Here is a 27,854-nt window from a genome sequence, read left to right on the forward strand (position 1 = left end):
ACTGAATTTAGAGTTAGGTGCCATGCCCATCAGTAGATCTGTTTTACTGCACACTAGATCTAGGTCAGTGGCTCTCAACCTTTCCAGACTACTGCACCCCTTTTCAGGAGTCTGATTGGTCTTGCATACCCCCAAGTTTCACATCACTTAAAAACTACTTGCTTACAAAATCTGACATAAAAATATATTAGTATCATAGCATATTGTTACTGAAAAATTGCTTACTTTCTCATTTTTATCATATAATTGTAAAATAAATCAATTAGAATGTAAGTATTTCACTTGTATTTCAGTGTATAGTATATAGAGCAGTATAAACCAGTCATTGTCTGTATGAAATTTTAGTTTGTACTGACTTTGCTTGTGCTTTTTATGTAGCCTGTTATAAAACTAAGCAAATATCTAAATGAGTTGATGTATCCTCTGGAAGACTTCTGTGTAGGCTGAGAACCACTGATCTAGGCCACTACAGGGGACCCCGCTTCCATTATTAATCCTGAGCTCTGCATATCCCGGCTGCAGTCCTTGGGAGATAACTGAAGCTAAAGCACTTAATTATCACTGCCCTTCAATTTAGAACTCTTAACTCTGCCCTGGTGTGAAAAGCGACCAGTCTCTCTTCATTCAAATGTCTCTTCCTTCTCCAAGGCTTTTCCAGCGTTAACCCAACCAAGTACTATAACACACCTATTTAAACTGCAGTGCTGTCTGATAACCTGCCTGAGGTCATCAAGGGCACTATGAGTCTGCGTTGCTTCATCTGTCCATTCAGATTTAAAGTGTCTGGAGCAAGGACCATATTTTCCTGTTCTTTCTTTCTTTGTTTTTTTCTAGAGGTGAACACAGTCACTGCTTAAATCATCATGATTACTGAATGAGTACAATCTCTTGGCTAATCAAGTGTTGCTTCACTCTTAAGAAAGTGCAACATGAGGCATTCACTTTAGGCCAGGTTGTGAACATGTTACTCTCAAATGGTAAGCAGTTACTTGTGTGAGTAACAGTTCACAAATGGGAGTAAGGGATTCACAGTGTGGTCCTCTATGAGTGTTTGATAAGGACTATTTATGAATACAGAAATAATTCTATTTAACAATTATGGGACAGATTGTGCCATTAAAGTATGACCTTGAGTATGGGACTGGATGGAGCTGCACCTTCTCAGAGAAACCTAACGAGACTTTTTAATTCAGGACAGCAGGAGGCTTCAGTGAACTCTGGAGAATTGCAGCGATTATGCCATCCCTTAGGAGGCTGCCACATGCATTACCTCTGTGCAGAGCCAGATAACGTGTGGGAGGCAGAGATGTCCCACTTCCTCCCCACTCCTTGGGGTTGTCTTGCACCCCAGCTGATACCAACAAAGAACTCCTTGTGCATGACTTCCCACCACTATGCACACCCCAAAAGACAGCCACAGTCTGGACCCATGGTTTTGTTACCTTTTTTTTAACTGATCAAAAAAGTTGCAGCAACTTTTTTTTTACTGGCAAAAAGTCAGTAAAATTCAATAACAACCACAGTTTTATCCAGATGTTAATTTATGACAGTTACCTATGAGTCTGAACATTCCTAGTTAGTTTATATACAAACTAATACAAAAACACTCTAGTTTCCTCACCTCAACATCAATACTCTCGTTTCTCTGAAACTCTTGAATAGAAAGATTATCTGGAGGTATACTAAAAAGAAACATGAAAATATTATGTTATACTTTTAAAGTGAGTAGAATCTTCTGGAAATTGTAAAGATAAAGAGACAGAAGCACGCACGGTATGAAAATAACAAATATTGATATACATAAAGCCAGTACTGTATATACCAGAGACTAATTAATATTTTAGAATACAAACTTTACAGCATAAGAATAAATAAAACAAGCTAAAAAGGACGGAGGAAAAAAACATTGTATTAAAAAATGTAAGATACCATAATAAAGTGTTACAAAACCAGCTGATTATTGACTTTAAATAGTAATCCTTTGTCCTTGACAGTATGATTTTGATATGTACTTTGTTTCATTAGCTATTGCATGTGTTTGTAATCATCTGTATTAGTGTTTTTTAAAACAGCATTTCAATTAAAAAATCAGAAATTTGCAAAGATAAAGATTGTAGTACAGGAGTAATTTATCAGTGTACCAACAGGTTCCTTTCTGTTCATGTCATAATAGCAACCATGAAAAGGTAGAGGACCACTGTAAACCCTTTACAAAGATTCCACAGACACACCGCAGTGGATCAAACATATTTTACCATTGTTGCTTATCCCCTCTGGACACAAGGTTATGGTATTTTTGTCATTTTTATTTTTAAACTTACCTTAAAAAGCACTTCATTTGAATTTTACATGATTTTCCACATGTCTACCAGATTTTTGTAATTGGTACAATATTCTCCCCTCTTTTTAAAAAAAAACAAAAACACACAATTTGAACTACCAAAATGTTCATTTTCTCTCATTCCTGTTTAACAAGAGTGCATCCATCACTGAATTCTACTCCATAAAAATATTTGGGCTTGTTCCATATTTTAAATCATAATGCTGACATGAAACTGAAGTATTGTGGGTGTTTCACAAACAATTAATTCTGAATTATTTCATGTTTTCTCCTCTACGATGTCACATCACTTCTGTAACGCATGTGCCCTTCATTTATGAGGCTGAGAGCTTCTCTAAGTTTCAAAACAGTTGGCACAGTCTTTTTGTCCTGTCAGTAGACAGCACCCAATCCTCAGATTTGAGTTTACATTTTTTATGTAATTTATTATCCAGGGACTCCTATAGTTAAGTTTGCCTAATGCTGTGCATTGTAAGACACTGGTTTTAGTTGCTTATAACTTTGCCAAGCTTTAACCATTCAGTAAAAACGATTCCGCAATTTCTGAGGACGAAGTTAGGGGAAAATATGTTTTTTGCCAGTGTTAAAAAAATTCTTACGATCATTTCACTGAGAAATTCTAGGACCTTCATGCTTTAAAAGCAGAGACTTGAAGGTTGGCACAGGGGTCCTTTTGGGGTCAGGGTCATGTACTTTGCTTCTCCTGTGAAAATTCACCAAATATGGCCAATTTATAACCCTATGCAAACGGAAGCCTCTCAGAATTTGGCAGCTAGATTCTCCAAACATTCTGTCTGCACTGAACATGTTCCAGTCCCACATATCTCCTTTATGCCAACCACATTGTTCATACTCAATTCCAAGGCTTCAGGATTTTCCCTGCAATTGCTCATCCTGTCTGCTGGGGGCCACTGTGATTCCTGACACTAAAACTGAAAGGAAGGAGACTCTCTCTCCTTTGTTTTCAGTGCTTCCCATGCTAGCAGCCAAGCAGCATGGAGGAGGAGAAGAAAGACACCTTAACTTGAATGCAGCGGGATGAGGAGCAGAACAGACAAGTGTAGGCTGGAGGTGGATAAAAGTAGAGAAAGCGGGGCCAGGTCCAAAAGGGGATAGGCTTCCGGGAGGAAAACAACAGAAGGGTCTGTAACCACTATACTCCCCTCCAGAAAGCCCAAGTCCTAACATTCATTTGCTGTCTAGAAAATTCTTGTAGAAACCACTGCAAACTGTGTACCCTATCCCCAGCTTGGGACTGGTCTAAATGGAGGATAAAAGCCTACTACTGCTACCAGTTACTCCATTAGCTCAAGCAGTAAAGATCTGTGCTATGGATATAAAGGTTCACAATGACGCAAATAGAAATTCTCTTTTCCTGGCTTGTTTTTAAAAACAATTTAGACCAAAGATCCCCAAACTGTGGGGCACCTCCCCCCCCAGAGGGGTGCGGATGAATGTTTGGGAGGGCACAGGGGGCCCTGGCCAGCCACCATGGGAAGTGGGGAGGTCCTGCTCTGCCCCCGGCTCCGCTCCCAGCCCTGCTCCCAGCCCCAGACTTGCTCCCAATTGTGGCCCTGCTATGGCTTCCATTCCTAGCCCCACCCCCAACTGGGGCCCCAGTTTTGGCCCCTTTACCCCATCTGCTCCTGGTCCTGGCTGCCATGGGGGGCATGACCATGAAAAGTTAGGGGGGATCACTGATCTAGATACTACAAACAATATCTCTCTGCCTCACAGGAATATCGTGAAGCTAAATTAAATAATGTTTGTGAAACACTCAGCTACTGCGGTAATGGGTGCCATAAAAAAAGGAATAAGAAAATTTAAAATTCTGTATTTGCTGCAGAGGTTGGGTGCCGTGCAGTAAGCCAGCACAGGACCCACACGCCAAATGCTGGATATAAAGATATTGATTAGCCACCCGTTCAACGAGCACTACTCTTTGTGTACACTGAATGGGGAAGATGTCTATGCAAGAATTGTAGTAATGATGTAATTAAAGGTTGTATCAAAATGCATACATATAGGGGAGACTGAATTAAAGGCTGCAAAAGCAACCTTAATTCTGGCATGTCCCCACTTTTGAGCGCTTGACTTTTCAATCTCAGTGTTCTTTTGATGTAGTTTTTTTGTATGTTGTTATAGTCTATGTACATATGCACACATTTTTTCTGGTTTTGAATATTAATTCATATAATGGTTTAAGCTGCTTCCAAAAAAGTCTCTAAGAATTATTGTTATGCAGTAATACACCAGCATGCTACTCACTGCTCTGTTGGTGCAAATTAAAGTTTAACTTAAAGGAATAACATATTGACTCTTAAAAGTTCAGAATGATTTTGGCTTATTAGAAAAAACAATGTAGTTGTCTCTCTCTAAATGTCCATTGTAAAGAAAGCAATCCTTATTGCTTGGAGGATGTTATGTCCTCTGACGGAGAAATTAATGTTTCATTTTTTCATTGGCCTGGACTCTTCTGACAACACCAACAACTGCCTCCATACAACCTTGAATATACTTTAGTTTCTCCTCTTCTACCTAGGTTTCATTAAAAAAAAAAAAAAATCTACCTACATCCAGCCCCACAGGTAGATTGCAAATCTACCCCAACTCAAGAGACAAAGGGTAAAGTCACAGATCCCAAGGCCAGACCACTGTGATCATCTAATTTGACTTCCTAAATGACACAGGCCACAGGACTTGCCTGCATTAATTCCTGCTTCAAGTCCAATGGTTGTGGTTGAAGTAGAGTATATCTTTCAATAAAACATTCAATCTTGACTTAATTTCCAGTGATGGAAAAGTCCACCACAATTTGTGTTAAGTTGTTCCAATGTTTATACAATTGCACCTTCTTTCTAGTAGGAATTTGTGTAGCTTCAACTTCTAGCCACTGGATCTTGTTACACCTTTGTTTAATAAACTGAAGAACCCTTAATTATCAAATTTATGTTCCTCTTATAAAAAGAAAAGGAGTACTCCTTTTCTTTTTGTGAATACAGACTAACACGGCTGTTACTCTGGTTCCTCTTGTAGGAACTTACAGATTGTGATCAAATCACTCCTTCACCTATTGGTAAGCTAAATAGACTGAACTCCTTGAGTCTTTCACTGAAAGGCACATTGTCCAATCTTTTTGATCATTCTTGTGTCTCTTCTCTTCTTTTGTATGTGTCACAAGTCAATATCTAGATTGTTCAGCATCTAATTGCTCCATCACTGAAGGCTGCAAAGTGTTGCAATCCAAATCTAATGTTTTAATTTTGGAACTCTTCCACCACATTTAATTATCTGCATCTCTAAGCCAAATTTTGGCACTATGGCGGGCTTGGATTCTAAGTGCCTCTTCTCTGAACCCTCTCTAATTTTTCAACAGCATTCCTGAAGTGTGGACACCAGAACTGGACACATGAGTGCTTGCACCAGTGCCAAATACAGATGTAATATAATCTCCCTACTCCTATTCCCCTGTTTATACATGCAAGTCACATTAGTCCTTTTAGCCTGGAATCTCATGTTCAACTGATTACCCACCATGACCCCAAAGTTTTCTTCAGAGTCACTCCCTCCCAGGATTGAGTGCCCCATCATGTAAGTATGACCTACATTATTTGTTCCTAGATGAATGACCCTACATTTGGCCATACTGAAACACATACGGTTTGCTTAAACCCAGTTTACTAAGGGATCCAGGTCATTCAGTATCAGTGACCTATCTTCTTCATTATGTACCACCCCCCAAATCTTTGGGTCATCTACAAACTATCAGTAAAAGTTTAGTATTTTCTTTCAGATCACTCATAAAACTATTAAAAATAGTACAGGGCCAAGAACCAATCCCTATTGGACTCTATTAGAAACATACCTGCTCAGTGATAACCCCACATTTACAATTATATTGTGAGACCTATTAGTCAGTCAGGTTTTAATCAATTTAATATGTGCCATGTTGAATTGTATCGCTCTGGTTTCTTCATCAAAACATTTTGTGGTATCAAGTCAAATGCCTTACAGAAATCAAAGTATATTAAATCAACATTATTACCATTATCAACTAAACTTGTAATTTCATCAAAAACATGAATATAGTTTGAAAAAATCTGTTTTCCATAATCCCATGTTGATTGACTTTAGTTACCCTCTTTTAATCTTTGAACTGAGTCCCATATCAGCCAGTCTATTATTTTCCCCAGGATCAATGTCAAACTGGAAGTTCTATTATTATTTGGTGATCCCATTTATCTTTTTAAAAGAATGGTACTACATTAGATTTCTTCCTGTCCTCTGCCACCTTCCCAGTGTTCTAAGCCTTACTAAAAATCAACACTAATGGTTCAGAAAGTTGTTCAACCATCTCTTTGTAAACTGCTGGATGCATGTTATCCAGACTTGCTGATTTAAAAGTGTCTAACTTTAGTAGCTACTGTTGGAGTTAAAAGTATTTCCTCATCATGATCATCATCTGATATGAATACATCATCTAACTTTTTCCCAAACACAGAACAGAAATGTTTATGGAATGCTTATGCCTTTTTTGCATTATTGACAGTTGTTCCGTTAATGGATAATGCCATTGTTGAGGTTCCTTTTATTCCTGTTACACATAACCCTATTGTCCTTAACTTTGTTGGCCAGAGATTTCTCTGTTTTTGCATCTTCTAGATTATAGAAAGGGGGAAGACAAATCATGGCAGCCAATCCAGTTGTTTGCCAAGAAGAGACAGAACAATTGAAGGAGCATACAAAGGAATCCCGGATGTTTGATTCAAGGCTGAGAAAAAAGGTAGTGAATCAGGGAGCAGACTTAGTTTTAGTGTAGACATAGCCTAACTGATTACAAAATCATGATTAAGTGGCAAGATCACCGTAACTAGTTAAAAGAAAAACAGTTCCATTTGCATCCACACAGCAACTTTTCTACCATCACCACTGTGCTTTACATGGCAACACCTACCACCCCACTTAGATGTGCTAATATCAGTGGACTCTGGGAAAATCTGGGCAACTATCTGTTCTATGCTATTGCAATTTTGCAAAGAAAGAAAGCCTCCCACCATTGTCAGTATTAGTTTAGTTTTACTGGTGTTAGCAACAAAATAAACCCTAAGTGTTTATAAACCAGCATTTGAAGTACCATGTTGATTAGAAGTACTATAAGCAGGCTTAGAAGAAACAATGTTTAAAATGTTGGCTTCCACTATTACTAACACTAATGAAGCTCAAACAGTGTTAAGTACATTCAGTGGAAACTTTTCAAAAAACTGTCTTAATATAGACAAGGTTATAACACCTCAGGGAGGTGTAGAAGCCCAGAGGCCATGCACACAGCACCATGTGGGACAATGCACTCTGGGATATTTTAATAATCCTACACGACACTCCGACAAGGTATAGCAAATTTCAAGATAATCCATGTAAGCATATGGATTTTAGAATACTAAGAAGAGTCCATTTTTAAGCAGGAATAGTTTCCCGACCTTAGCTAGAGCAGAGCTGGTGCTCCACTATAATATTATATGAAATTAGGAGAATGGGGAGAACAGGCACTACACATAGCAGCATAGCAGGGTCAGAGTGGTGTGAAGTGGCCCATTCATCTCAATGAGATGTTTGCAGCTGAAAGAAAATATGCAGTGGAGATGAATGCAGCCTGAAATAATAGCTCTGAGATGCGTGAACAGCTCCATTCATGACAGTGGGTGTTCCTATCCCTCCCCTCCAGTGTTAGAGAGAGCTTCTGATATGTGTCAAGTATACCCATTCTCAACTCCTCATCCCAGTCATCTCACAGCAGTTGGTTCTTGGTGCATGCTCCGAGCATGCTTGTTGCAAGATGCCCATCCAGATCCTGGCTCACATAAAGAGCAGTAGGGAGAATGGCTCAGGCCCCCTTAGAGGGGAAAGGTACTCCAGATCCAATCTCATGTGATGGGAGGAGTAGGGAAAGGAGCTCACTCCCACGCAGAAAGGTAAATCCCCTCCAGAACCTACCTCACATGAGGTGTGTGTATGTGATTGGCTTCCATAGGTGAGTACAAGCCCTACGGTTGCCAATTTTGGTTGGATGTATTCCTGAAGATTTCATCACGACATAATCTTTAATTAAAGATTAACCTTTAATTCCTGGAGACTCCAGGCCAATCCTGGAGGCTTGGCAACCCTAACAAGCCCCCCAGATCATAGTGCACACACATGGGAATGGGGGAGCAGGGGCTCAGACACCACAGGGAGCAGGGACCACCCCAGAACCTGGCTTACATGAGGGGGGCTAGATACCCATGGACATGCAAAGCCTCCCATATCCCAGCTCTCATAATGGGGGAGGGGGGCGCAGGAAGAGGGACTCAGACTCCTCTAGAGGGGCAAGGGGGCTCCTGATCCCAACACATACACAGGAAGGGAGAATGTCTGGTGCCCCTGTCCCTTATTCTCTCCCAGACCTCCTACTCAGCCCCATGTCCCCTTCTCAGCGTCCCGCCTCCAATCCCCTCAATCCCTCTGACCTCCACTACCACCTATCCTTCTCCCTGAAGCCCCCCCTCAATGCAGCTACAAATCCCTCTCACCTCTATTCCTTTCACATCCTAAAATACCCCTCCCCTACCAGCAAGCATTCACATCTTTATTTTATTTTTGATTACATCCCCCGCAAATAAAAATCCCTCAAAGAGATGGATTTTAGCAATATGCCTTCCAGACTTTCCCAGATTTCAGCCTGAAGTAGGATTTAAACAAACAGTCACTGGCTGGGTGAGTTCAGGATCGAAGTCTGACTGCTTATCCCCCTGAGCTATAATCCAGCTGCTGTGATAGCTTTTCACCTACAAATCCTCTCAACCTTGCTCTCTGCAATTCTCAGTATGATTTGTTGGTGCTAGATCCTTAAAGGACTCAAGAGACTAACCGGAGAACCAAACTCTTTTGCTAGTAATGTTCTGAATTTTGTTACCCCACAGGGCTAGACGGTCCCCACGCACTCTTTGGGAGTAACCACTGTGTGAGGACCAGAGTCATGATTTGATCTCTAAGTATGTACGTACACAAGAGAAGTGTCAAAGAGAGGACAAGTACACCTCTACCCTGATATAACGTGGTTCTCGGTAGCCAAAAAATCTTAATGCGTTATAGGTGAAACTGCGTTATATCGAACTTGCTTTGGCCTCGAGCATTTCCGTTATTAATAGTGACTTCCCGCCCCCTCAGAACCTCCGACCCATTCAACCCCCCCCTGCTCCCTATCCCCTGACTGCCCGACCCTTATCCCTGCCCCCTGACAGGCCCCCCGGGACTTCCACGCCCTATCCAACGCCCCCGTTCCCCATCCCCTGACCGCCCCGCCCCCAGAACATCTGAACCATCCAACCCTCTCTGCTCCCTGACCGCCCCCGAGACCCTCTGCCCCTTATCCAAAGGCCCGGCACCCTTAACACACCACTTACACCAGCGTGTCAGAGCCAGACGTGCTGATCCGCTGGAGTGTGCAGCCCCGCCCCCCAGAGTGCTGCTTTACCGCGTTATATCCGAATTCGTGTTATATCTGGTCGCGTTATATCGGGGTAGAGGTGTATTTAGAAATTTGGTCACCATTTTGAGTATATTCAGAAGAGGACTTCCCATCCAAAAAGCCAGAATCTTTAAATATTGACCTGATCCTGAACCAGAAATGGACAACATTGTATGTAAATTTTTTTGTAACTTTGCATTAATAAAAAGTTTCTAAAAATCTGTTTATTTCAAGGGGCTGTATCTTGGGAACCCATTGACCAAAAGACCCCAAAATTGGATCACTACCCACATCCCAAGCGGGACATCAAATTTCAAGACAAGCTGAGTAACCGGATAGATTTTTTAGAGTACTAAAAAGAGTTGTCCTTTAAACACGAAGGGCTTCTCAACTGCTGGCACTAGACTATAACAAATAATAGAATGGCAGCTGTTACAGGATAGATGCAAATACACTTCTTCCTGCTTGCACTGTACCAAAAGCATCACTGTTATATATATTCATTCCTTATAAACTTCTTAACTGGGAGTTTATAAATTCGCTACAGTAAGAACTGCATGATGAATCAATTTTTTTATTAAATGGCTAAGACAACTTTTAAACCCCAAACTCTTCAGAAAAGATCACATCTTTCAGCACATATGACTTATTGCAACAGCCAATTCAAATCTCATAATATATCAGTAAAGCTTTTCCTATTCTTTGCAACTTATAACCAATAACTTATAACCATGGATTTATAACCAACTTCCCTTTACTAATACTGTCAGTCACGTCCACAATGAAGGAAGCACTTATCTCTGAGGCAGGGGTCGGCAACCTTTCAGAAGTGGTGTGCCGAGTCTTCATTTATTCACTTTAATTTAAGGTTTCGCGTGCCAATACTACATTTTAACATTTTTCAGAAGGTCTGTCTCTATAAGTCTATATATTATATAACTAAACTATTGTTGTATGTAAACAAGGTTTTCAAAATGTTTAAGAAGCTTAATTTAAAATTAAATTAAAATGCTGATCTTACACCGCCCGCCTGGGGTTCCGTTCACCTAGGCTGGCAGCGGGCTGAGCGGGGCCTGCGGCTGGGACCCTGGCTGGCAAGGGGCCGGCAGCCAGAACCCGAGACCGGCAGTGGGCTGAGCAGGGCCGGCGGCCAGGACCCCAGACCAGCAGTGGGCTGAGCGGCTCAGCCCGCTGCCGGTCTGGGGTTCCGTCCACCAGTTCCTGCCAGCCATGGTCCCGGCTGCCGGCCTCACAGAGCCCGCTGCGGTCTGGGATCCCGGCCCTGTCCACACAGAGTAGGTACCTACTTTCTCCCTGGTTCTGGCCCATTCTTTTCCTCTCTCTCCACTGAGATGAGGGTGGGAGTGCACAGAGAACAGGGCTGGGAGTGAAGGAGCAGGCTGGGGGTTGGGGTGCAGGGTCTGGCCAGGAGTTAGAATGAGGGAGGGGGCTTGGGGTTGGGGCAGGAGGTTTGGGTAGCATTTGGTGCGAGGGGTGCAGGTGGGAATGTGTGTGTGTGTGTGCAGGAGCTCTCGTTTGGTGCTCAGGGTGGGGGTGGGGATATGGATATGGGGGTGCAAGAGTCAGGGCATGGGGCTGGGGTGTGTGGGGGGCGCAGGGGTGAGGGCAGAGGGCTGGGTGTGTGTGAGGGAGGTGCAGGGGTCACGGCAGAGGGCTGGGGGATGTGGGGGATGCAGGGTCATGGCAGAGGGCTGGGGGTGTGTGAGGGGCGTGCAGGGGTCAGGGCAGAGGGCTGGGGTCATGGGGGTGCTCCCAGCCCCCTGCCCTGAGCGGCTCATGGCGGGGGCTGGAGGGGATATGCCCTGATTCCACCCCCTTCCCCAACGTCCCCAGAGCAGAGAGCGTGCTGCGGTTCCCCTTTTCCCTCTCCCCCTCCGTAGCAAGGGCCGTCAGCTTATCAGCCGCAGGGAGGGAGAGAAGGAAGGGCAGGAACCCTGCATGCTGGGGAAAAGGCGAGGGGAGGGGGAAGCTTGCCTGCCCTGCAAGGAGAGAGCGGTGGGCAGAGAAGAGTGGGCCGGGCCAGGCAGGATTTTTAATTGCACACTGCTGTCCACGGCAGACAGCAACGTGCCATTAAAAATTGGCACGCATGCCATAGGTTGCCGACCCCTGCTCTATAGTATATCATACCCATTGAATGTGTTCAAGAAATGGGTACTAACACGGCTGCTACTCTGAAACCTAAGAATATCCAACTGGCACTCCATCAAGATCAAAGGTAAAATCTAATAGGAAACCTAAGGATTTTATTGCAAATCTCTGGAAAGTAAACTTTAACCCCTAACAAAAGAGTAAAGATTAAATTTAATACATCCTGCAGTATGGGGCACATTTTCTTGGCTACGGTGAACTGAACAGTTTTAATTACACAGTGTCGAAAATGTGATCAATTCCTGTTTGCGGTGTACGACTTGCCTTAGAAAACTCTAGCACTGAAAGAAGTTGATTGGTGATACAGCATCAAATGGATTGTATGCTGGGCATCACAAATGAAAAATTAAAACTAAATCACAAAATGCCCTTAAACCTGCTGCTTTGACTTTTTAAAAAATTCCCACCTAGAAAGCCCTATTTCTAAAGGATACAAAAATCACTGTCAGAGTTTTTCACACAACACTTAGCAATGTAAGCAAAATAAGATTCAACTGACTGTGGTATGATTTTCTTCTAATTTTTTTTTTTTTTTAAAACCAGTATTCCCAAGTACCACTCATCTTTGAGGGAAAATAGTTCTATATTAGGTTATACTGACAGTTGATGAAGAAAGATTATTTAGGGAAAAAAAGCACAGAAAGCAGTGTATGGAGAAGGGAATGAAGGTTTACACATTGGCCCTCTGAGTTTACTAAAAGGAGTATATAAATTGGAGAAACTTCTCTTGAACAATAAATAAATCCATCTCTTGAGTTTTAGGTTAACCAAATTGCTTGTGAGAACTATAAATGAAGCAGCTGGAGGAGGAAAGGGGATTCTGAAACACCAAATTGGGTCTCTATGGGTTTATTTGAGAATGTGAAAAAGAAAACTGTGACTAATAAAAGATATGCTGACAAAAGTATTAACAAGGAAATAAGCAACAACAACAAAATTTTTCATGTGTCTATTCTCTAATGCTAGAAGACTAAGTAGTAAGCAGGCTGAGCTAGAAGTTTTCATTATTGAACAAAATTATGATTTAGCTGGCTTTACGAAGATACAGGATATGACACAACTTGATCAATGTAGAAGGATACAATTTCTATTGTAAATACTGAGAAGGAAAAAAAAAGAAGGCAGAGTAGCCTGGCATACCAAAAATACATACACAGAAATATGGAGGAATGAACAGCAAAAAAACCCTAAACGAAATGAATGAGATATACACAGTAGGACCTCAGAGTTACGAACACTAGAGTTAAAATCTGACTGGTCAACTACAACCTCATTTGGAACTGGAAGTATGCAATCAGGCTGCAGCAGAGACCAAAAAAAGTACAGTACAGTAATGTGTTAAGCATAAAAAGAGACAAGATCAGAGACAGAAGGAGCTACATCATGGAGGGCCCTGAAGGTGAGAATGAGTTAGAATCATAGAATATCAGGGTTGGAAGGGACCTCAGGAGGTCATCTAGGCCAACCCCCTGCTCAAAGCAGGACAAATCCCCAACTACATCATTCCAGCCAGGATTTGTCAAGCCTGACCTTAAAAATGACTAAGGAAGGAGATTCCATCACCTCCCTAGGTAAATCTATTCCCAGTGCTTCACCACCCTCGTAGTGAAAAAGCTTTTCCTAATATCCAACCTAAACCTCCCCCACTGCAGCTTGAGACCATTACTCCTTGTTCTGCCGTCTGTTACCACTGAGAACTGTCTAGATCCATCCTCTTTGGAACCCCCTTTCAGGAAGTTGAAAGCAGCTATCAAATCCCCCCTCATTCTTCTCTTCTGCAGAGTAAATAATCCCAGTTCCCTCAGCCTCTCCTCTCAGGTTGTCTGTATTTGATTCACACAGCAATATGCTGACAGTAACGGAATTTTAAGAGGGGTTGAATATGTTCATAGCACTGATCAAAATGGATTTACACAGTAAGTTTTGGACTTATCTGTTCGTGCATTCAGGGACACACAAATTACAAGTGTGATATTCCAGTATTTATATTGAATTGGTCATCCTTTCTGCTTGGAGTTTTTGAGTAATTTATCAAGTTTGTTTTAACCTGGCTCTTTAATTTTTTACAATTAATATATATTCCCCAAGGTTGCGTTCTACGTAAATGTATACTTTCCTTCACCCAGTTCTCTCCCATAATCTCACTGGATTAATTTTTTTAAGAGGAAGTTTTTGTTAGGCGTATAGTAAGCCAAAATAAACTGACTGTTTAAAGCTGACTCAAATTACTTATCCCAGGAATGAGTGCTACCAGAGATAGCAGAAGGAGATGCAACCATACAAGTTATCTAAACTATGTTTTCTCAACAAGAGACAACCCAATAATTTAGTGTCAAAGCAAATTAAAATCGTGATTGGCAATATAAGTACTTTTACTTTTTCTGGAAAATCATTAAAAGAATATTTCAAGTCCAACTTATTTAATAAAATTTCTCTGAAATGGACATGTTGACCTAGGAAGCATAGTAGCAGGATAATTATCTTGTGACCATATTAAGGGAAGCCCAAAATCACCCAGTAAGGAAATGTTTTTCACTAAAGGATGAGTATCAAACATGGAATTTGTCCCTCTGGCTCTACTTATGGCCAACTGCTGTTGATTATCATCACTAAAGATGGCTGCAGAAGGAAGGAGGGAGTGTCATGCTTTTCATGAGCTGTCATTTTATACACAACTATTCTACTCTCTTATCAGTGAATCTGCTGCTGAAATCACCTTTGCACAAGTCACACTTGTTTTTGAGAGATAAATATATAGATATAAAATATTCTATTCTAGATTATAAATCTTATTTTCTAGATTTTTAACAAATCGTGAACAAAATTAAGTATACTTTGCAACTATTTTATTAATTTCGGATCTAAAGAAAAAATCATGAACACTAACGATTTTCAAGTGAATAGCAAGCAGTACAAATTTTAATATTCATAACTCATGAAGAGTGTAGAAGTAAAGCATCACAATGGAACTCCTACCAAAAATAATTAATTAAATAAAAATCATACAGTAACATGATGTTCAAATTAACAACAAAAAGTCATTGAGTTCTAATAAAGTGGAAAAATCTAACAGGTCTGAATACACGTTAATAGTTCTGCATGAGGACTAAGTGTCTACTGGGGTTTGCATGAAGATCAATAGACAAATACGAAAAGTTGTACCCTGTCTTTCAAACTCAATTTAGTTTAATACAGCGAGTAATACCTAATGTCTGAACTCCCTTTTTTCCAAACAAAGGATATTGGTTACTTTTTAATGTAAATTCTTTAATTTGTATATTCATTCTTTAAAACACTTCCACCTAGCAAAAATATGATTAAATATAAGACTGTCTCCACTCCATGTTTTGCGTGCGCACACACCAAATTATATTATCTACCATAAAGACCAGTTTAGTAAAGTAGTAAGACATTTATAAACATTTTTCCACAACTTTATTTTTAAAGTTGCATTTACCTTTTGGTGAATAAAAAGTCTTCAAATGTGTTGGCTAGTTCTGGCCACATACTGTCAAATTTTCCAGAAGAGGCATGCTGCCTTGCAACTGGCAGTCCAATAGAAAGAACTTTAAGAAGAGAAGATACTGCTAGTTTCCATGTGCTTTCAGAGGGGCAGGCATACTTCAAGCTCAGAGGTATCCTCAGTGTCTGTGAAGGGAAAGTTCAAAGCTTTATACTTCCTTGAAGAAATGTAAGATCCAGATAAATCTATGGTAAAGAAAATCTCCGCAGGAGATCTCTAAAGATATGTTACACAAAAAATAGTACATTTCCCTCCATTTTCTGGTGGGACTTGGGATGTTCTCTTCTAAATATGATTATTAGATTACTGATTGTATGCCAGCTGGCTAAAGCACAGATCTGATTAACCAAATAAAGGTTAGAAGCGTTAAGAGTTAATCCATTAGCAATTACATTGGAAAATTACCTGCTAATTTTCTTTTTCCAGATAACATCTATCATCTCTGCTAATCCTGACAAATTGGTTCCCCTTCCCTCTGCAAATAAACTGGGGGTAGTTTTTCACTATGAGGGGGCTCTGGAGAGGTTAGCCCTGTCTACCTTGGAAGAACTGCTCTGGCAGCTTCCCAAATTGTGATAACATCAATTTGAAGAAAAGGCCATAAGGAATTCAAACGTCTTGCAAAATGTAAAAAAAATGAACTATATAACATCATCCATGTGAAGCATCTGGTCATTATTAAAAATAAGAGGAGACAGCTTAAAAAGGCCAACAAACTGTTCAAGGTGGAACAGAGATGTTATCCTGAGAAACAAAATTAGCAGGGATAAGATTTTCCATTCTCTGTCATACTACCTTTGCTAATCCCAATGAGTGGGAATATAGCAAGTCATTACATAATTTAAGAAGGAACAGATAGAGAGGAGTTGGAAGACTGGAAGGTGAGAGCAGAGCTGCCAAGTAAACAGGAAGTTGTTTTAGAGACCATCAACTAAAGCACCTCTCTGCCACAGAATGCAGATGTGGAATCCTGAAGTCAGCAGTGCCTTGCAAACAGAGAGAGAGAGAGAGAGAGAGAACGACAGAGAGAGAGAACATTGTTGCTTTAAAGATTTCTTCTGAAGATGCTAAAGTTCTCTCTCTGCACAGAATGTGTTCATACATCAGGTAGAAGGATTAAGAATATACTCCCAAAGGCTTTGTGTGTTTCAATGATACAACATTTAGGGTATGATTTTCAGAAGTGCTCAGGATTGTGCTATCTGCTCTAATTAAATTCCCACTGATTTCAGTGGAAGCAGTTATGCCACTGCTGACTGCTTTTGAAAATCCCACTACTCATCTAGTTGATTTGGGAGATTTTATTCCTAAATAACAAAGGTAAAAACAAACAGCAGATGACTTCCTAATGGGCTTAGGTTTAAAATATATTTTGAGAGCCAAAGTACCCTGCTTGAGTAATAACTGTATCAAATGTATTGGAGAAAATTATGAGGCACTGAAAAATAATAGCTAGAATGGAAGGCCATACCAAACAAAATTACAAAATTCACAGGTGCAAATGCTGTGGCTAACATTTTAAAAAATGGACGTCTAAACTTAGACTCCTAAATCCGTATTTAGGATTTTCAGTTGTCAGGTACACTGTACTTTTGAAAGTCACGCACCACTATTTTCATATACATAAATATGGATTTAGAAGCCAGTCTTTAGGCATCCACATTATTAATTTTTTAACCTTTGTCTACATCTATTGCATGCTTAGGCTATCACAGTCAAATTAATGAACAGGGTTATGTGATCTCAGCTGAATTACTGCCCTAATAGCTAGTCAATAGCTTTTAGCACCAAAAATTGCCTACTGCCTAACCCCTGCCTAAGACAGTCATAAGACTCAGATCTAGAATTCCAAGTAGAGTTTGAGAGTTATTGTAGGAAAAAGTTTAGTGTCAGAATAATTATATTAGTATTGCAGTAAACAGCTCAATACACACATTTAACAAGTACAGTAGTTACGAATACCAGAGTTACGAACTGACACACACCTTATTTGGAACCGAAAGCACGTCATCTGGCAGCAGCAGAGGCAAAAATAAAAAGCAAATACAGTACAGTACTGTGTTAAATGTAAACTACTAAAAGAATAAAGGGAAAGTTTAAAAAAAGATTTGACAGGGTAAGGAAACTGTTTGTGTTTGTTTCATTTAAATTAAGACAGTTAAAAGCAGCATTTTTCTTCTGCATAGTGAAGTTTCAAAGTCAATGGTCAGTTGTAAACTTTTGAAAAGAACCATAATGTTTTGTTGAGAATTACCAACATTTCAGAGTGATGGACAACCTCCATTCCCGAGGTGTTCGTAACTCTGAGGTTCTACTGTATAAATTTAAACAAATGATCTTACTTCAGTCCACTAAGGTTAAAGAATCCATAATGTGATGATTTGGAGAATCTGTCTATGAACAGTTTATGACAAGGGACAATGGAGGATTGCGAAACCTTGATGGTTGCCCAGTCATATGGGAGTAACTTCTGGTAAAGGGTTGGCTGAATCTAGGAGACCCAGTTTTCTTCCAACTCCCAGAGCTGGGGTTTGAAGGAATGGAATTTCAATTGAAGCAGAACAGAGAGATCAAGTTTTAAAACCACATAGCCTGAGAGACTTGGGGGTGGGGAAGAGGACTCAGAGAAAGTACTCACAGGAGGAACAAAGGAACAGATTTTTGGAGAAAGAGGAGACATCTTTGACAGGAGGACCTGCCAAGATAAAAGGAAGCTGGCTGGAGGACCAAAGACTCCATGATTTGGAAAAGAAGCCTGAACGTAGGAGCGGAGTCCAGAAGAGGAGACCTAGAACCTCAAAGACAGACCTCCAGTTTGTGAGGAACATGCCAGAGTAGTTAGGAAAGTGAGGCAGGGAATGGTGTACAAATGTTTTATTTTTTTGACTAGATGTGTATTTCTCATGCTGTCTAAAGCAAAGAGTGATTGGATGAATGAATCTGGACTCCATCTCAGGATGTCTGTATTTTTCCACAAAGTGGCTGGGAACTGGTTTTGGAACAAAGGGTTTCCACCATATGCTAAGGCTATATAAGGCAGGGAGCGACATCATCGGCTGTTCTTCACTAACTACACAAGAAGACTCCTAGAACCATGTGAGGAACAAGAACTGAACTGTGGGAAATGCAGGACCCAGGCTAAAGGGATTTCTGCCTGTGTATGAAAACCCAGGGATTCCAAGCTGCAAAGGAAGTGTAGCCTGTGCCTTAAGAATCTGAAGCCTGTATCATCAGCCTGGGTGAGAATTTGCTAATTCATATCCTATGTTTCTAGTATCTTAGGCTTAGTTTGCATTTTTGTTTATTTACTAGGTAATCTGCTTGGACCTGTGTGCTATCACTTAAATAAGAACATAAGAATGGCCATACTGGGTCGGACCAAAGGTTCATCTAACCCAGTATCCTGTCCTCTGACAATTGCCAATGCCAGGTGCTGCAGAGAAAATGAACAGGACAGGTAATCATCAAGTGATCCATTCCCTGTATCCCATTCCCAGCTTCTGGCAAACAGAGGTTAGGGGCACCATCCCAGCCCATCCTGGCTAACAGCCATTGATGGACCTATTCTCACAAATGTATCTAGTTCTTTTTTGAAATCTATCTTTTGTAGTTAATAAACTTGTTTTTGCTTTATCTAAACCAGTGACTGAGCAAAATGCATGGGAAGTTGCAGCTCAAGGGGCAAAGGCTGTTGCATATTCCTCTCCACTTGGGGGGGGGGGGGGGGGGAGAGGAGGGTAAGGAGGGAAAACGGACAATGATACTCTATGAGCTTACTCTGTACCAGGGCCGGCTCTAGAATTTTTGCCGCCCCAAGCAAAAAAATGTTTGGCCGCCCCTGCTTTTTTTTGTGCCCCGCCCCCCCCCCACCTGCCCCTGGCCCAGCCCCTTCAGAACCCCTTCTCTGGCCCCGCTTCCTCCCTGGGCATGCTGCATTTCCCACCCCCCCATTGCTTCCTGCGGCTCCCCCCTGCAACCGCCCGCCCTAGCTCACCTCCGCTCCACCTGCTCCCCTGAACATGCCACCACTCCACTTCTTCCCCCTCCCTCTCAGGCAAGGGAGAGGTGGCGCGTTCAGGAGAGCAGGCGGAGCGGAAGTGAGCGAGGGTGAGGAAGGAACGCAGGAAATAACGGGTGGGGGCAGGATAGAGGAACCACTCCCCGACCCAGCTCAACTCTGCTCCACCACCGCCGCCTCCCCCAAGCGCGCTGCCACTCGGCTTCTCCTCCCTCCCTCCCAGGCTTGCCGCGTGCAAGCCTGGGAGGGAGGGGGGAGAAGCGGAGCGGCAGCAGCATGCTCAGGGGAGCAGGAGGAGGAGAGCTGGGGCACCTTTCTAGGGGCGGCATGTCCGGCGCCGGAATGCCGCCTCTAGGAAGGTGCCGCCCCAAGCACCTGCTTGTTTTGCTGGTGCCTAGAGCCAGCCCTGCACTGTACAGTTCCCTGTGCAACACAAGATGGTATAATCCTGGGTTTATACTCCCATGGTCAGGGGAGAGGGGATCCTAGGCTGGAAGGTTTGTGGTTATTATGGCTGTAGCCTCCCTATTGTTGGTTCGTGCAGAGACTGGTCAGAGAGCCTACATGTAACTGCAACTGGGTGTGTTCCTACCTGTGTGAATGCTGGTGGAAGTACAGGACCAGGAATGGCTCTGCAGGTTGTCACAGCAGCATAGAGTGAGAGGGAGCCTAGGCTGTTGGGTCAGAGGGCTCAGTGGTACCCCAGTTCCATGTGGCACCTTGGGGGAAACCAGTCACAGTACTATCTACACTGTTCCCTAATGGCTCCAAATAAAAGTCACTACTTTAGTTCATAAACAGAATGCAAACTTTTTACCTTAATAATGTTCTGAAGAACTTTCTCATTAACTACAGCTTTGTGGCAAGCAGTCTTTTGGTATAAATCCACCACAACTTCCAAAGATCTCTCAGCAAATGGTACATAATTCAATGCTACCCATTCTGCCTAGAAAAATAAAATTAGTACACTACTGAAGAAAACATGGAAAAACACTAGTTATGCAATAGAAAACTTGCATTTTACATGTTTTTATACATGCAAGATTCTCAAGAATATATTTCATAATGTAACAGTTTTGATCCAAGCAAAAAAATAGTTTATGAAGAAAAGAACATAACATTCTGAGTAAGAGCACGTGAAGTAGATTTGGGTAAGGTAAATTTTAGTAGGTCAAATGTTGTATTTTATGCAAAACTACTACATTAGGACAATCTTAAGGAAATTTAACTCACCGGTGCAAATAGTTGTATCTAGTGGGATTCCATTGTGTAGCAGGACAAACAGAATAAGAAAAATTAATACATATATAACAATTACCTCAAATTAAATTAAATTATATTTTCATGCTTACTGAAAGCCATCAGTATGTGCATGGATTTAAAGAAAGTTTATTGTGTTCTATTTCTCCACAGCGTACAAAATTCAAAAATTGCCCACTATGGTGGAAGAATTTTTCAAAACAGATTACTTTAAGTCCAATTAAATTTTTAATATAAAATAAAGCAAGATAGTTCCGTTGGATTCCCTGGGAAGATTCAGATTTATTGTGTCTGATGTTCATTAAAGGATTTTCCTTTAGGGAGGAAAGGAAAGTTTCAATAGGAAAGAAAATGTATAGAGAGGATGAAAATGCCTGCAAAAACTAAATAATAATGAATTAATTGACAGCACAAGATCTACAGAAAGTTTTTGCAGATGGGGGAAAATGGATGTGTCTTGGTAATCCACATCCATCTGAAGCTGAACGGACTGTTCACAAGACATCATATTAAAAACGGAACAGATATGATGCCTACGAAATTACCTGATTATATTTTGCATTTGCAATGTGTTTCATTTCCAGCTGTCCATATTGTGGCGGTTTACAGGAAAATTCTACAAATGCCAAAAGCTGATCAAAGATTGCTGGATACATTATCTGCATGTTTTCTGAACCTACACATATGGCCTATAAAAAACAAAAGCCAAACATTATAATACAATATTTACCCCATGAAATTTCAGCATTCAAGAACTACACCAATATTAAGAGCTTTTAAAGAGGAACTACCACTCAGAAAAACTAGAATATACTTTACAAAAATATAAATGCAAATTTATCAGCAGCAATCTCTTGGCCATATTTGTTATGTTTATTTTTGTTTGCTCTTGCTATGTTATCATAATGCTAATTTTTTGAAACAATACAGTAAATTCTGTGACAACAGATTGGTGGCATAAATGCAAGATGACTGCTGTAGGATCAAGCAGAAACTGGCCTCAGCAAGCATGATGCTCTGTATTAAGCCAGAGTGTCTTGTCTGTTGATCTGTGCCACAGTGTTTTGAAGTCCTACTCTGAGGAACATTTAACATTGCAAGAAGTCATCATCACAAGGCTTTAATTGGTAGTTCAAAAATGATATATTGTATGAAGGAATGCACATCACATGAGGACTATACGAAAGATTTCAACAGAACTGACAACCATAATACAGGGTTTTCTAGTTAAGATATACTTAGAAGATGTCAATGGAACAGAACAGGATGACGACTTCCTGCTGCTATATAACTTCTGAGGCAAAGCCAAGACATTTATTTTCAAAGCAGAAGCCAATGATCCCATAAAGTTACTCCACTAATTTTCTTTAACATCAAATGTCTTGCCCCTTCCTCGTTGGGGTTTTCCAAACCCCTCTCCATGTTAGAAGACTCCCTCCATTTATTCCTTCTATGGCAAGGAACTGATTAGGTGAGATATGCCCAGATGATCCCCGTAAGCGAACCATGACCCATACTGCAGATGAAGGTGAACAACCTCCAAAGTCCCTGCCAAGCTAACCAGGGGAAAATTCTTTCCCAACCCCAAATCTGGTGATTAGTATGCCCACGAACATGTGAGCAAGACACACCAGCTGGATATCGAGAAAGAGAATGCCCTGTACCGTCTCAGAACATTGGTCCTCCCCATCCATTGTCCCACCTCCAGCTGTGACCAATCTCTGATGCATCAGAGAAAGGCAAAACAAACAAACAGAATACATCTGGTCAATTGTGCATCAGGAAAAAAAAAATTCTCTTACCCCTGCAGGAGACTGACTGAAGCTCGGAAGTATAAGATTTGATTATAGTCATTATCTTAATGCCAACCTGCAAGTGTTATGAACATAATGAGGGCAACTCAGGCCATCCTGTTCTCCCCACGACCCATGACGGAAGGGTATCCCCGTAGGGAAGTCATAGATTCCAAAACCACACAGGTCACAGAACTTCTCCCAAAAACTGTATGAAAGCATACCTTTTAAAAATACATTTAATCTTGTTTTAAAGACTCCAGGCAATGGTGAGTCCATCACCTACTCTGATAAGATAATCAAATGTTTAATAACCCTCATAGTTAGGAAATTGTGTCTTATTTTAAGGTTGAGTTCATCTAACTTCAATTTCTAGCCATAGGATCTTGTTATGCCTGACTGAAAAGCCCCCCATTTTCCATTTACAAGTCCTTATACCCAGTGATCAAGTCACCTTTCACTCTTCTCTTCAATAAGCTGAATAGGTTGAGCTCCTTAAGCCTCACATCTTAAAGCTTGTTTCCCAGTCCTTGGATAATTTTTGTGGCCCTCCTTTGAACTCTCTCCAGCATTTCCACATCCTTCTTGAAGTGTGGACATCAGAACTAGACAAAGTATTCTAGTAGTGTTTTTAATCAATATTAGGTATAGAGCCACGCTCACTTCCCTATTTCTATTTGATATTCCCCTTTTTATACATCCAAGGATCACATTTGTGTTTTTTTCCAGTCATTCCTGTGTTTTCATGAATTGCTTTTGAGTGGTGTGACTCGTGTGAGAACATATATGATGCAGTGTCCCCAGCTTCTACTACTTTCTAACAATAAATAATAATCAAATAATCAGACATTCAGCATGGAAAATTTTAGGCCAAATAGTTAAAGTTTTACAAACTTATAAGTAACCGAAAACAGTGTTTACTATTATTTGGGTGTGTGTGTGTGTGTGTATGAGGATTGGCGGGAGTGTTGTGCAAAGGAATTTCATCCAAAATGGTATGGCTGTTTCTGAGAACCAGGGTAGGGAAAAATATATTGTTTTGCCCATGTTAAAAAATTCTCCTGACCGTTTGTTTGAAATGGTCTAGCGCCCCATGTTCTAGAGCAGGGTCTTGAAATCTGACCAGGGTGTGGAAGGAACTTTGTGTCCACAATGTGACTTTTGCCATCCCTGTGAAAATCTGCCCCATTTTAGCCAAGCTGTAAGCCTCTGAAAAACTGGAATTTGCACATGCTCAGTAGAGACTTAGATTTTAGCAGCTAAATTCCTTTAAAGATTCTGTTCAGAATGAACATGCTCCAGCCTGGAGCTCAGCAGGACTTCACCTGTAGTTGCAGCTCTGGGATGCTCCTGGCCATGCCTAATCCAGGTCCAGATAGCTAAACTGAGAATAGGAAGCCTGTTTCTCCTCTGCTCTGAATGACCCCTGCTGTGCCCTGACTGCTGGAGAACACTGCCTTATCTGATGCAAAAGGGACAAGAGCTGTATCTGTAAGGAGGGCTGTGAGAATAGATTGGGACTAGGAATTTGAGGGGTGGCAGAAACTGGGACAGGCAGGGAGAGGAGAGGGAAACTGGGACTGGGAATTGTGGAGAAGAGACTGGGACTGGCTGGGCAGCAGACTGGGACTTGAAGTCAGGGAGAGAAACAGGGAGGGTGACTGCAAGACGGCATAAGTGAGAAATACAGATTGAATGAGGGATCAGGATGCAGGCAGGAGACTGGGACTGGTTGGGAAAACAGACTGAGGGGTGTGGGGGAGAGAGACTGATGAGACTAGGATTTGCTGGGCAAGAGGTCTGGAACTGGAGTGAGAAGTCTGAGGACTGGAGACTGAATGGATAGGTGAAGAGAGACGGGTTTAGATGAGGAACCAGGGTTGAGGAAGAGACAGGACTTGGACAGGGACAAGCTGGAGGGGATGGAGCAGAAAAATTCCAGTCTGGGGGAGATGTGTCTATGCCCACTAGAGAACACTCCCCTCCAGAACTTGGAATGGAACCCAAGATCCCTGAGTGTACTCATTCCTCTACTGTCAGCAAATGTCTGTGAAACCCTCTGCCAAAGTCTCCCTTCCCCCTTCAGTCCACATAGAGGATGATAACCAAACTATTGCTATTAGCTATTCCCTTAGATCAAAGTAGTGGAGGACTGTTTGGTGGGTCTAAAGGGTCCAACTCTGCTGACGAAACACGTGCGTGTCTATATACCACCATGTTTTTTCAGTTTGCTTTTTTAAAACCTAGAAAATTTAATGTAGCTTTGTGTGTGTAAAGAACATTATTAAGGTTGACAGTGAAGTACTCAGAAGTTAGGCCTTAATTCTGGCTTTTCCTAACATTTGAGTGCTTCACTCTGTAACCCTAGTAATATGAGAGAGAGAAAATATGAACGAATATGTGGACAGTTACTTTTGCAAAGGAATATTTTTGCAGTTCTAAAAAGAAAAAAAGGTGCATTGCTAGGATGAAAAAAGAAAAGGAGTACTTGTGGCACCTTAGAGACTAACCAATTTATTTGAGCATAACCTTTCGTGAACTACAGCTCACTTCATCGGATGCATACTGTGGACATTATATACACAGAGACCATGAAACAATACCTCCTCCCACCCCACTCTCCTGCTGGTAATAGCTTGTGTGTGATAATCAAGGTGGGCCATTTCTAGCACAAATCCAGGTTTTCTCACCCCCCCCCCACTTTTTTTTTTTTTTTTTTTCAAAAACCACACACACAAACTCACTCTCCTGCTGATAATAGCTTATCCAAAGTGACCACTCTCCTTATAATGTGTATGAAAATCAAGGTGGGCCATTTCCAGCACAAATCCAGGTTTTCTCATCCCCCACCCCCATACACACAGAAACTCACTCTCCTGCTGGTAATAGTTCATCCAAAGTGACCACTCTCCCTACAATGTGCATGATAATCAAGGTGGGCCATTTCCAGCACAAATCCAGGTTTTCTCCCCCCCCACCCCCACACAAACTCACACTCCTGCTGTGAGTTTGTGTGTGTGGTTTTTGAAAAAAAAAAAAAGGGGGGGGGGTGAGAAAACCTGGATTTGTGCTGGAAATGGCCCAACTTGATTATCATACACATTGTAAGGAGAGTGATCACTTTAGATAAGCTATTACCAGCAGGAGAGTGGGGTGGGAGGAGGTGTTGTTTCATGGTCTTTGTGTATGTAATAAAAAGAAAAGGAGTACTTGTGGCACCCTAGAGACTAACCAATTTATTTGAGCATAAGCTTTCGTGAGCTACAGCTCACTTCATTGGATGCATGTGATGAAGTGAGCTGTAGCTCACGAAAGCTTATGCTCCAATAAATTGGTTAGTCTCTAAGGTGCCACAAGTACTCCTTTTCTTTTTGCGAATACAGACTAACACGGCTGTTACTCTGAAACCTGCTAGGGTGAAGTACAGCAGTTTGCTGTTTTCCTCCACCCAGAATATTTCTTTTAAAATGCAGGAAAGTTCCTGGAGGGTTATTTCATTTCTGCCAATGCCTTCTACTTTTTAAACATAGCTCTCATTTTGCAGCACATTAAGAACAAATGCTGACAGGTGGTTTCAATGTAAAAGGTATGAGCAATGAGATCTAATCTGATAAATTTTAAAAGAAATCAAGGCTACTGGATATAACTAATTTAATCAATAGATTGTTTCCTTCACAAAATAGTTGTGAGATCTGAACATACAGATCACCCTTATCTGCCGCCTTGTGTTTTAGCTCTATTACAGAAATTCACTTAAATGAATGGTGCTCTTCAGGGACTAGGTCTCTGATAAGAATTTCTGCAGCAAAGCGCTACTATGTTTATGACAGAGCAGATTTTTGAAGAGAGAGGAGAACAGGAAGAGAAAGCTGATGCTTTTTTCCCCTCCACTTTACACAACTGCAAGTCCTTAAATTAGGATCACCATCCTTCCAGACTTTGCTGGAGTGAACAATGTAAGAAAAGCTGCCCCCACAGAGGCTGAGTGTATTGCCTCCACTCCATTTTCAGACCATTAACAACAGTGCTAAAACTTAACAGTCAAGCAAGCAAATTCTTGAAAATACAGCACTGAATATTAAGTATTTTCGTAGTGATACAGAAGAGACTGTATTAAAGATTACACCATTCATGTCAACATAGAGCTGCTGAATGGCAAGAAGCCTAGAGTAGGGACAGGAGACAAGGTGAGCTTCTGGTTCTGATTGTTCTTCAAAAGGAGCAAAATTATCTTTTACATAAGAATAGTACATTACAAACCCAGAAGTAACTAGGCAACTAAGGTTAATTTAACTCAACACAGTGCAGGTGGCAAAGCAAAAGAACCAATACATAGTATGGTTTACCTTTCAAAGGACATCTAAAGCTGTATTATTACCTTTTGTAAGACATCTAAAGCTGTAAGCACTGCTTCCTGCAAACTTGTCAAAACTGCTTCAGTATAAGATGGCAGGATGAAAGGGGAGGCATCAGAACTGATTGGAACTGAAACAGCACCATGTAAAATGACACCGAGCTTTTGGAGATCATCCATGCTGAAACCAGTTCTGATGTGTTGGTAGAGAGCTGGGAATATCTGAATTAAAGCTGTGAGAAAAGGTTGGCTGGGTATGAAAGTCAATTTCTCACAAGTAATTGGAGGCTTTGTACTTTCTGAGCCAATCCTATACCAGGTGTTCCAGGCAGCCCACCAAAGATTTAAATCTTCAATCTCATCTATTACAGGTGGCTCGGATTCATTGTATCTTCCAATTCTTTCTCCTATAGAGTCAGTTCTCAGGAATGATCTGCCCAGACCAGTAGCAGTCATTGCCCCTAAGAGGGCAGGCACATTAATAGCAGGTGGTGTATCAGGTTTCTCTGAGTCTCGGACAGGAGAGACAATTTGTAAAATTTCCTGAAAACTTTTCAGAGCAGCCAAGGAAACTTCACTGTTTTTGCTGAGTGCTGCAGACTGGATGTGATCAAGAAGAACATCCCAGGCTTTGGAAAAATCTCCTATTTAAAAAAAAAGCTGAATCAGTTTAAGACTTTTTTTTTGCCCCTTCATTTCATAGGAGTTGGAGGGGGAAGGTACCTGCTTTCAAAGAAAGAATCAGTTTGTGAACAAAAATGATGCACACACATAAAGGAGAATTATATCATTGTATATACCAGTGACACTTCGACCTCCGTGGTTCTGGAGCCAAATTAGCAATCAATATTACCCAAAAGGGCCACAGTAATGTGAATTTATTGTTTCA

The 27,854-nt window shown here is 41.2% G+C and overlaps 1 protein-coding gene across 4 annotated transcripts in view; it reads right to left on the minus strand.

The window, feature by feature from the left end:
* MON2 (MON2 regulator of endosome-to-Golgi trafficking) overlaps window positions 1-27,854 on the minus strand; it is a 156,879-nt gene that overhangs the window by 13,301 nt on the left and 115,724 nt on the right. For 3 of the 4 annotated variants that reach the window (XR_007354601.2, XM_048835934.2, XM_048835938.2), the window contains 6 exons: window positions 26,990-27,609; window positions 21,364-21,507; window positions 20,792-20,809; window positions 20,376-20,504; window positions 15,475-15,665; window positions 1,622-1,682 (listed from right to left, as the gene is read on the minus strand). Coding sequence is in view for 3 of the 4 variants with exons in the window: in XM_048835934.2 (XP_048691891.2) it covers window positions 1,622-1,682; window positions 15,475-15,665; window positions 20,376-20,504; window positions 20,792-20,809; window positions 21,364-21,507; window positions 26,990-27,609 (1,163 nt within the window). In the remaining variant the exon portion in view is untranslated. The remainder of the gene's footprint in view (window positions 1-1,621; window positions 1,683-15,474; window positions 15,666-20,375; window positions 20,505-20,791; window positions 20,810-21,363; window positions 21,508-26,989; window positions 27,610-27,854) is intronic. The other variant, XM_048835935.2, reaches the window with a different exon arrangement.

The sequence above is a fragment of the Caretta caretta genome, chromosome 1 (assembly GCF_965140235.1).
Source record: "Caretta caretta isolate rCarCar2 chromosome 1, rCarCar1.hap1, whole genome shotgun sequence".
NCBI lineage: Eukaryota > Metazoa > Chordata > Testudines > Cheloniidae > Caretta > Caretta caretta.